The 12,036-nt window shown below is 36.9% G+C and overlaps 1 protein-coding gene and 1 long non-coding RNA gene across 2 annotated transcripts; both read left to right on the top strand.

Annotated features, from left to right (window-relative positions):
- Window positions 1–783, top strand: ORMDL (Orosomucoid 1-like). Its single transcript, XM_067792091.1, has 3 exons — window positions 1–314; window positions 390–541; window positions 601–783. Exons 1-3 carry the CDS (start codon window positions 138–140, stop codon window positions 734–736), a joined length of 465 nt encoding a protein of 154 aa, XP_067648192.1. The 5' UTR covers window positions 1–137; the 3' UTR covers window positions 737–783.
- A 2,941-nt stretch (window positions 784–3,724) lies between these two features.
- LOC137252446 (uncharacterized) lies at window positions 3,725–5,733 on the top strand. Its single transcript, XR_010953561.1, has 4 exons — window positions 3,725–3,776; window positions 3,843–3,977; window positions 4,038–4,194; window positions 4,254–5,733. It is a non-coding gene; the product is annotated as an uncharacterized lncRNA (long non-coding RNA).
- Window positions 5,734–12,036: the final 6,303 nt, after the last annotated feature.

Here is a 12,036-nt window from a genome sequence, read left to right as displayed (position 1 = left end):
TATCGACTATAGCACAAAACATCTGTTTTCTTCAAAGATATATAAAATTAGTATATCACATATTTGCAATCTGAATTTCTATTCTGGAGAGGCACAAAGTGAAATCTGACTTGTGCAACTATATCCTCCTGTTAAAAATGACATCGATCGCTGGTGGTCATGGTGAACCGAATCCCAATGCTTCTTGGTTGGGTGCCAGAGGAATGTGGTTGGCATATGGACTGGGTTTGTTAGCAGTGCATTTAATCCTATTATCGCTTCCTTTTATCAGCATTCCAATGGCATGGACAATTACAAATTTACTGCACAATTCAGTAAGTAACTTTGGGTTATTATTTGATAGATACTTTTTATATAATTTTAGCAAATTTTTTAAATGTGTATTCTAGGCGCATTTGTATTTTTTGCATATTATTAAAGGAGCCCCTTGGTTAAGCATTGAAAACGATTGTGCACGTCGGCTTACACATTGGGAACAAATCGACAATGGTGAGCAGTTTACTACAACTCGAAGATTTCTTACGGCTGTGCCCATTGTACTGTAAGTTGCTTTGACAGTGACCAAAAAAATATAATTGTTTGTATTTTGTTCATTCATAGATTTCTACTGACATGCATCTATACAAGGAATGATCCGGATCATTTTATTGCCAATTTTATTTCGCTTGTGATAGTAACGTTGCCAAAATTGCCACAATTCCACGGCGTACGCCTTTTCAATATAAACAAATACTAATTGGTTAGTTATTAAAATGCCAATGAATGTTGCAAAATTCTAGTGAATATTAGACGTGTTTTTTCTTTTTTACACGCGTATACGGCTCAGGGTGTAAAGAGCCGTCACTCGGTATTTTTTTGGCATATACTCGATGTATACTGAGAGGTAGTCGCTACCTTTTTTTTGGGCGAGATGTTTATAAATGTCTTCTATACATTTTCGTGGGGTATTGTTGTTTATTGTTCGACTGTATTTAATTAATTTATTTAATTCTCTTTCCAAAAATCACAGTTGCACAAGGGGCCTACACGGCATGGATAAATGCGAGACAATTAAAAATGTCCCTCTCAGAAAACAATCGGCATCAATTTTTTCAATTTCCAGCGAGACACTCGCCACAAAATAACGAGTGACGGCTCTTATTGTATTTATCCTCTTTGTAATAAGAGCCGTCACTCGTTATTTTTTAGGCATTTACTCGATGTAAACTGTGAGGTAGTCGCTACTTTTATTTTATGAGGGACATTTTTGAATTGCCTCCCATGTATCCATTCGGTGTTGACACTTTATGCAAACGGATTTTTGGAAAGAGAATTAAATAATTAATTAAATACAGTCGGAAAAATAAACACAAATACACCATGAAAATGTATACAAGACTTTTATTCTTTGCCGAAACGCGGAGACACAACCCTATATTGTATTTCTGTGTATAACATATAGCTGAATCAGTTGTGATAAATAGTGGCCGCGCATAGAATACATATAATTAGTGCAGAGGGTGAAACATAGACATATATTTCAGTTACATCTGAGTATAAAAGTGCGTGCACACTAAGCGGTGCGACATGTAGCGGCAGCGGCGCTTCATTTTTTTGCCTATTTGATCAACATTGCCGCTCTTGGCCGCGCCGCGCAGTGCTGCTGCCGCAAGGTGTGAATTGTTCCATAAGAATACATGCGAAGAATATTTTGCAGCGCCGTGTAGTGCAGCTCAGTGTGGCCTTAGCTTAATGCCTATTGAAATTTAGTAGTACTAATTTTACGCATTGCAATTTCAGAGGTGTATTTAAAGTTTGTCGCTTAGCAGTCCAAAGTTTAAGCGTAAACGTATATAGATGTGAAAAAAAAACAGTTATTGTTTGTATGGAATCAGTTTTGGTAATTTAATACGTCAGCATGACACTCTTAAAACACACAAAAATATCGGAAGGGTTATAAAAAGAACGGTTTTGGATCCCGGATAACCAAAATTTTGCTTCTGTGAAAAAAGATTTGCAAAAAATTGAAACTTATTTCGCTGTTGTAATTTTGTTATACACAGAAAAAAATGTGTAGAAATGTGTTTCATTGGTTGAATTTTGATCCCAAACCATTGGTGAACCTACTTAATTAGCGCTTAACCGTTTAAACTATTATAGCCGTCCAACAAGGCGCGCCGGTCACTTCTTCGCTCTGCCAACTAGCGCCAATTTGTCACACTAAGCGAGTTTAAATCGTTTGCCACCTGGTTAAAGTTCAAGTTAAGCCTCTGAAAATTCGCATTGATTTTTGACAGTTTTTTGGCCGAAGGGATTTCAGATTTTTTGACATATAAAAATAAAAGTGTACCTCCTTCTTATGCAAGGAAATTTAAAACAACCTTTGGAAAAAAATTGTCAAAAAGTAACACAAATTTTGATAGGCATATAACTTGTATCATGATACAAACACAAAGTAACACCGTTCGATGCCTTACTCAACAATATAGGATAGTGTTGATAATCGCTTAACATACCCAATGAGAGGGAGGCGGCGATAAGCCCTACGAACACCCATGCATTCTTTTAAATGCACTAACTCTCCACGTTGAGCTTCCAAAACCGAAACAGGGGGTGCTCGAGTTGCAGTTGATGCAGTTGTCTTCAATCTACATTTTCAACTGGTATCAGCAACATATATCAATACTAGCAGTGTTTTTTTTACACGCATATACGTTTACGTTTGCGCGTAAAAAACGGCTATTCTCGCTTAGATAACGCTTAGGAGACCCATCTAGCGGCAGTGGTTGAACAACTAGCTACAGCACAGGATGTACCCAAAAGCGGAGACAACCCTCTGATGGCCATAGTGTATAACATATGGCTGAATTGTTGAGGTGAAACAGACACGTATTTCAGTTACATCTGAGTATAATGCGTATTGAAATTTCATAGTACTAATTATAAGGGCCAATTAATGGTGACATAACCATAACCAGATAAAACAGCTGATCGAACATACCTTATGGAAATCAATCCTCGTGTTCCAATGAAACGTGAACCAGATACGGATAGAGATTTAACATGCAAATTCATTGGAACGCGAGGAATGTAATCGATTAATGGTGCCATACCATAACGCTAACGCCGTAACCATACCATAAGGGCCAATTAATGGTGACTTATAACCATAAAGCCATAACCAGATAAAACAGCTGATCGAACGTACCTTATGGAAAGGAATGTAATCGATTAATGGTGCCATACCATAACGCTAACGCCATAGACAATCAATTGGTTTTTGGTTTCTCGCCATATCCATAACCTAAAAATATTTGAGTTGGTGAATTTAATAACTTTTTTTTTAGATTCTCTTCATTGTTTTGGATACGTTATGACTAAGATACTTATTTTTTGTGGAATATGTTTGTAATTTTTTGCGTTTTCATCATTTTTATGAAATTTTCACGATTTTTAGATTAACGCACCATTAATCGATCACATTGAGATGGTTATGGATATGGGTATGGTTACGACTATGGCGTTAGGGTTAAGGAAGTTTAATTTGGCTTTAATGGTGACTTATAACCATAAAACCATAACCAGATAAAACAGCTGATCGAACTTACCTTATGGAAATCAATGTAATCGATTAATGGTGCCATAGCATAATGATAACGCCATAACCATACCATAGCCAACCAATTGAATTTTGGTTTTCTGCCATATCCACAAACAGCTGATTGTTCATTCGCCTATTTTTTTTGCCATTTTGTGTATGTGTGATAATTTTTTTTGTTTGCCGATTTTTTGTTTTGGTAATTAAAAATTCTATTGTTTCGTTTATTTGAAAGACAAATTAATTTCGTTTATTGTTTAAGCAGATCATAATGGATGACTGCAAATTAATTGAATTTGTACGCGATTTCCCATGCCTTTATGACAATGTAAACCGGGATTTTAAGGCCGCAAATAAAGTGCCGCTTTGAAGGATATAGCAGAGACTTTAGGTGTGGATGGTAAGTAATAATGAATAATCTTATAATATGTGCGTACATAGGTATGATTATTCCCAACAGTGGTAGTAGCAGTAAGGCGATGGGGGAATTTACGAGAGCGTTTTAGTAAAGAGATAAGGAGCAGTAAAAACACTTCAGGAAGTGGGTTGTCTGATGGAAGGCAGTGGGTTTTCTGAGAGAGTCTTCAGTTCTTAAGAGCCCACATTATACCCCGACCGTAAGTATAATGGAATTACTTAACATGTTTGATTATGAACAAATTTTCTATTACAACAGAATGCGGCATAGCTCTCAAAATATAAACAGAAGTGTTGAAGGTGGCAAAAATACACCCACCGTTTGCGAGTCACGCCCTGCAACTCCCATTACCTGAGCTGCTATCTATAAATACACAGTTCCCTCCATTCCTGCAGCGCAGCTGTCACCTGCTTTATCTCAGTCGTCTCCGATGCCACAACCGCAGTCTGAGCCATCAACGTCTCGCGTACGAAAACGAGCGGCAGCTTTGCGTGATGAATTGGACGCTGCCATAATGGAGACCATCCAAACTTTTAGGGATGTATGTGCACGTAGAGCTCGCCGCGAGAATTACAGTGCCGATGTTAGTCCGTCATATCAAGTTTGAAGAAGAAAAATAAGGCGGTGGTGATGCAACGGTGCACTGAGATAGTCATGCAAGCTCAGATTGAGGAGAACGACGAAGCAGGGGTTTTGGAATACTTGTATGACAACCAGCAGGGTGATTGCCATTTTTGTAATTTTAAAACTAAAAGGCTGGCACTACAAACGGGTAATTGTTTACTTTAGCTCACAATCACTAAAACACGTCCAAAAATGTCGGGAGGGATGTCAAAAGGCGGGCCTTAACCTCGGGATCAATACGAAGGCGAAAAAAAAAAAATATTGCTTCTATCAAAAGGTGTTCAGAAACAAACAAATAACCCCCGGTTGAGCCAAAATCGAGAGACTGATCCAACGCCGGGCACGCGATCTAAATTATTTCTGCATAATTGTGCTCTACAACAAAATCATCAAAAATACAGCGACATGAAAATTTGAAACCGGTTTTTGAAAATATCTATTGCATGAAATAAACTTTTTAATTTTCGCCTTTGGATTATTTATACCGAGGTCAAAACCCGTCACCCGACACCTCTGCCAATATTTCTGGACGTGTTTTATCAGTTTGGAGCTAATGTAAACAATTGCCAAAAAAGGCAGGCATACAAATATATGTAAGTAAGAAGTTTTTGTATATCCACTTTTTATACATATTTGTATGTCTGCCTCTTTACGCTTTTTAACGCCAGCCTTTCAATAGCAAAACCTATCTTTTTAGTTTATAAAGAAATTGACTGATTTTTTTATTCAATTTCCTTTTAAGTTGTAATGAAATCTGAATACATCCCGTGACATATATTTAATGTCAATATGAATGCGACTGCAAATATGCCACGGGATGTTTAGTTGAGATTCCTAATGAAAGTACAAACTGTATGTATAAATGGATGTATAGTTTTGTTCACAAAAGCAGTAGCAAAAATTATTGCAACACTTTATCGGTTATTTGTTTCTTTAATTTAATTTTATTAATTTTAGAAAAACTTGAATGTATTGTATACGGAAAAATATGTAAACCAATTTCAAAGACGTTTTTAAACAAATTAAAAAATTCCAGAAGTTTTTGTAAATCTTCATAAAAATTTCAAACTTTTTACTTGGATATTTTAGAAAATTTTTTAGTATGGAGTTTTGTAGGCTGATGAATTTTAGTCTAACAAAGTGCAATTTTGAAATCTGCTAAAATTCCCATTGATTTTTGACACACTTCAAAATTGCACTTTGTTAGACTAAAATTTATTAACCTACTGAACTCCATACTCAAAATTTTTTTTAAAATTCCAAGTAAAAATTTTGAATTTTTTATGAAGATTTTCAAAAACTTATTGTATTTTCTAATTTGTTTGAAAACGTTTTTGAAATTGGTTTACATAGTTTTCGTTTTACAATGCATTCAAGTTTTTTCTAAAATTAATAAAATTAAATAAAAGAACTAAATAACTGATAAAATGTTGCAATAATTTTTGTATGTAGATATATTTGAGATTCCTAAGAAAGTACAAAATGTAGATTGAAAATCGAAGTGTGATACATTAATTTCTTTATTTATTAATATATTATATGTTGTATTGCATGTAACATGAAAGTTGACCTATCCTAATATAATAATACGTTAATTCGAGTATAAAACAAGTAAGGAAGGCTAAGTTCGGGTGTAACCGAACATTACATACTCAGTTGAGAGCTGTGGAGACAAAGTAAGGGAAAATCACCACGTTGTAAAAAGAACCTAGGGTAACCCTGGAATGTGTTTGTATGACATGTGTATTAAATGGAAGGTATTAAAGAGTATTTTAAGAGGAAGTGGGCCATAGTTCTATAGATGGACGCCATTTAGGGATATCGCCATAAAGGTGGACCAGGCCTGACTCTAGAATTTGTTTGTACGATATGGGTATCAAATGAAATGTGTTAATGATAATTTTAAAAGGGAGTGGGCCTAAGTTCTATAGGTGGACGCCTTTTCGAAATATCGCCATAAAGGTGGACCAGGGTGACTCTAGAATTTATTTTGTACGATATGGGTATCAAATGAAAGGTATTAATAAGTGTTTTAAAAGGGAGTGGGCCTTAGTTCTATGGGTGGACGGCTTTTCGGGATATCGCCATAAACGTGGACCAGGGGTGACTCTAGAATGCATTTGTACAATATGGGTATCCAATGAAAGGTGCTAATGAATATTTTAAAAGGGCGTGGGCCTTAGTTCTATAGGTGGGCGCCTTTTCGAGATATCGCCATAAAGGTGGACCAGGGGTGACTCTAGAATTTGTTTGTACGATATGGGTATCAAATGAAAGGTGTTAATAAGTATTTTAAAAAGGAGTGGGCCTTAGTTCTATATGTGGACGCCTTTTCGAGATATCGCCATAAACGTGGACCAGGGGTGACTCTAGAATGTGTTTGTCCGATATGGGTATCAAACGAAAGGTGTTAATAAGTGTTTTAAAAAGGAGTGGGCCTTAGTTCTATGGATGGACGCCTTTTCGGGATATCGCCATAAAAGGGGACCAGGGGTGACTCCAGAATGCGTTTGTACAATATGCGTATCCAATGAAAGGTGTTAATGAGTATTTTAAAAGGGCGTGGGCCTTAGTTCTATAGGTGGACGCCTTTTCGAGATATCGCCATAAAGGTGGACCAGGGGTGACTATAGAATTTGTTTGTACGATATGGGTATCAAATGAAAGGTGTTAATGAGTGTTTTAAAAGGGAGTGGGTCTTAGTTCTATATGTGTACGCCTTTTCGAGATATCGCCATAAACGTGGACCAGGGGTGACCTTAGAATGCGTTTGTACAATATGGGTATCAAACGAAAGATGTTAATAAGTGTTTTAAAAGGGAGTGGGCCTTAGTTCTATGGGTGGACGCCTTTTCGGGATATCGCTATAAAGGTGGGCCAGGGGTGACCCTAGAATTTTTTGTACGATATGGGTATCCAATGAAAGGTGTTAATGAGTATTTTAAAATGGAGTGGGCCTTAGTTCTATAAGTGAACGCCTTTTCGAGATATCGCCATAAACGCGGACCAGGGGTGACTCTAGAATTTTTTGTACAATATGGGTATCAAATTAAAGGTGTTAATGAGTATTTTAAAAGGGCGTGGGCCTTAGTTCTATAGGTGGACGCCTTTTCGAGATATCGCCATTAAGGTGGACCAGGGGTTACTCTAGAATTTGTTTGTACGATATGGGTATCAAATGAAAGGTGTTAATGAGTATTTTAAAAGGGAGTGGGCCTTAGTTCTATATGTGTACGCCTTTTCGAGATATCGCCATAAACGTGGACCAGGGGTGACCCTAGAATGCGTTTGTACAATATGGGTATCAAACGAAAGATGTTAATAAGTGTTTTAAAAGGGAGTGGGCCTTAGTTCTATGGGTGGACGCCTTTTCGGGATATCGCCATAAAGGTGGACCAGGGGTGACTCTAGAATGCGTTTGTACAATATGGGTATCAAATGAAAGGTGTTAATGAGTATTTTAAAAGGGCGTGGGCCTTAGTTCTATAGGTGGACGCCTTTTCGAGATATCGCCATTAAGGTGGACCAGGGGTTACTCTAGAATTTGTTTGTACGATATGGTTATCAAATGAAAGGTGTTAATGAGTATTTTAAAAGGGAGTGGGCCTTAGTTCTATATGTGTACGCCTTTTCGAGATATCGCCATAAACGTGGACCAGGGGTGACTCTGGAATGTGTTTGTACGATATGGGTATCAAATTAAAGGTATTAATGAGGGTTTTAAAAGGGAGTGGCCCATAGTTGTATATGTGAAGGCGTTTTCGAGATATCGACCAAAATGGGGACCAGGGTGATCCAGAACATCATCTGTCGGGTACCGCTAATTTATTTATATATGTAATACCACGAACAGTATTCCTTCCAAGATTCCAAGGGCTTTTGATTTCGCCCTGCAAAACTTTTTCATTCTCTTCTACTTAATATGGTAGGTGTCACACCCATTTTACCAAGTTTTTTTCTAAAGTTATATTTGTGTCAACAGACCAATACAATTACCATGTTTCATCCCTTTTTTCGTATTTGGTATATAATTATGGAATTTTTTTTCATTTTTCGTAATTTTCGATATCGAAAAAGTGGGCGTGGTCTTAGTCGGATTCCGGTCATTTTTTACACCAATACAAAGTGAGTTCAGATAAGTACGTGAACTGTGTTTAGTAAAGATATATCGATGTTTGCTCAAGTTATCGTGTTAACGGCCGAGCGGGAGGGCAGACGGTCGACTGTGTATAAAAACTGTGCGTGGCTTCAACCGATTTCGCCCATTTTCGCAGAAAAGAGTTATCGCCATAGAAACTATGCTCTAACCAAATTTCACAAGGATTGGTAAATTTTTGTTCGACTTATGGCATTAAAAGTATCCTAGACAAATTAAATAAAAAGGGCGGAGCCACGCCCATTTTGAAATTTTCTTTTATTTTTGTATTTTCTTGCACCATATCATTACTGGAGTTGAATGTTGACATAATTTACTTATATACTGTAAAGATATTAACTTTTATTTTAAAATTTGAATTAAAAAAATTTTTTTTTTCAAAAGTGGGCGTGGTCGTTCTCCGATTTTGCTAATTTTTATTAAGCATACATATAGTTTTTGTAAATCTTCATAAAAATTTCAAACTTTTTACTTGGATATTTTAGAAAAATTTTTAGTATGGAGTTTTGTAGGCTGATGAATTTTAGTCTAACAAAGTGCAATTTTGAAATCTGCTAAAATTCCCATTGATTTTTGACACACTTCAAAATTGCACTTTGTTAGACTAAAATTTATTAACCTACTGAACTCATTACTCAAAATTTTTTTTAAAATTCCAAGTAAAAATTTTGAATTTTTTATGAAGATTTTCAAAAACTTATTGAATTTTCTAATTTGTTTGAAAACGTTTTTGAAATTGGTTTACATAGTTTTCGTTTTACAATACATTCAAGTTTTTTCTAAAATTAATAAAATTAAATAAAAGAACTAAATAACTGATAAAATGTTGCAATAATTTTTGTATGTAGATATATTTGAGATTCCTAAGAAAGTACAAAATGTAGATTGAAAATCGAAGTGTGATACATTAATTTCTTTATTTATTGATATATTATATGTTGTATTGCATGTAACATGAAAGTTGACCTATCCTAATATAATAATACGTTAATTCGAGTATAAAACAAGTAAGGAAGGCTAAGTTCGGGTGTAACCGAACATTACATACTCAGTTGAGAGCTGTGGAGACAAAGTAAGGGAAAATCACCATGTTGTAAAAAGAACCTAGGGTAACCCTGGAATGTATTGGTATGACATGTGTATTAAATGGAAGGTATTAAAGAGTATTTTAAGAGGAAGTGGGCCATAGTTCTATAGATGGACGCCATTTAGGGATATCGCCATAAAGGTGGACCAGGCCTGACTCTAGAATTTGTTTGTACGATATGGGTATCAAATGAAATGTGTTAATGATAATTTTAAAAGGGAGTGGGCCTAAGTTCTATAGGTGGACGCCTTTTCGAGATATCGCCATAAAGGTGGACCAGGGGTGACTCTAGAACTTATTTTGTACGATATGGGTATCAAATGAAAGGTATTAATAAGTGTTTTAAAAGGGAGTGGGCCTTAGTTCTATGGGTGGGGACGGCTTTTCGGGATATCGCCATAAACGTGGACCTGGGGTGACTCTAGAATGCATTTGTACAATATGGGTATCCAATGAAAGGTGCTAATGAGTATTTTAAAAGGACGTGGGCCTTAGTTCTATAGGTGGACGCCTTTTCGAGATATCGCCATAAAGGTGGACCAGGGGTGACTCTAGAATTTGTTTGTACGATATGGGTATCATATGAAAGGTGTTAATGAGTATTTTAAAAAGGAGTGGGCCTTAGTTCTATATGCGGACGCCTTTTCGAGATATCGCCATAAACGTGGACCAGGGGTGACTCTAGAATGTGTTTGTCCGATATGGATATCAAACGAAAGGTGTTAATAAGTGTTTCAAAAAGGAGTGGGCCTTAGTTCTATGGGTGGACGCCTTTTCGGGATATCGCCATAAAAGGGGACCAGGGGTGACTCTAGAATGCGTTTGTACAATATGGGTATCCAATGAAAGGTGTTAATGAGTATTTTAAAAGGGCGTGGGCCTTAGTTCTATAGGTGGACGCCTTTTCGAGATATCGCCATAAAGGTGGACCATGGGTGACTATAGAATTTGTTTGTACGATATGGGTATCAAATGAAAGGTGTTAATGAGTGTTTTAAAAGGGAGTGGGTCTTAGTTCTATAGGTGGATGCCTTTTCGAGATATCGCCATAAAGGTGGGCCAGGGGTGACTCTAGAATTTTTTGTACGATATGGGTATCAAATGAAAGGTGTTAATGAGTATTTTAAAATGGAGTGGGCCTTAGTTCTATAAGTGAACGCCTTTTCGAGATATCGCCATAAACGTGGACCAGGGGTGACTCTAGAATGCATTTGTACAATATGGGTATCCAATGAAAGGTGCTAATGAGTATTTTAAAAGGACGTGGGCCTTAGTTCTATAGGTGGACGCCTTTTCGAGATATCGCCATAAAGGTGGACCAGGGGTGACTCTAGAATTTGTTTGTACGATATGGGTATCATATGAAAGGTGTTAATGAGTATTTTAAAAAGGAGTGGGCCTTAGTTCTATAGGTGGACGCCTTTTCGAGATATCGCCATAAAGGTGGACCAGGGGTGACTCTAGAATTTATTTGTACGATATGGGTATCAAAAGAAAGGTGTTAATGAGTATTTTAAAAAGGAGTGGGCCTTAGTTCTATGGGTGGACGCCTTTTCGGGATATCGCCATAAACGTGGACCAGGGGTGACTCTAGAATGCGTTTGTACAATATGGGTATCCAATGAAAGGTGTTAATGAGTATTTTAAAAGGGCGTGGGCCTTAGTTCTATAGGTGGACGCCTTTTCGAGATATCGCCATAAAGGTGGACCAGGGGTGACTCTAAAATTTGTTTGTACGATACGGGTATCAAATGAAAGGTGTTGATAAGTGTTTTAAAAAGGAGTGGGCCTTAGTTCTATGGGTGGACGCCTTTTCGGGATATCGCCATAAAAGGGGACCAGGGGTGACTCTAGAATGCGTTTGTACAATATGGGTATCCAATGAAAGGTGTTAATGAGTATTTTAAAAGGGCGTGGGCCTTAGTTCTATAGGTGGACGCCTTTTCGAGATATCGCCATAAAGGTGGACCATGGGTGACTATAGAATTTGTTTGTACGATATGGGTATCAAATGAAAGGTGTTAATGAGTGTTTTAAAAGGGAGTGGGTCTTAGTTCTATAGGTGGATGCCTTTTCGAGATATCGCCATAAAGGTGGGCCAGGGGTGACTCTAGAATTTTTTGTACGATATGGGTATCAAATGAAAGGTGTTAATGAATATTTTAAAATGGAGT

Source organism: Eurosta solidaginis, chromosome 5 (genome assembly GCF_040869045.1).
Source record: "Eurosta solidaginis isolate ZX-2024a chromosome 5, ASM4086904v1, whole genome shotgun sequence".
NCBI lineage: Eukaryota > Metazoa > Arthropoda > Insecta > Diptera > Tephritidae > Eurosta > Eurosta solidaginis.
This window is presented reverse-complemented; position numbering and strand designations above follow the sequence as displayed.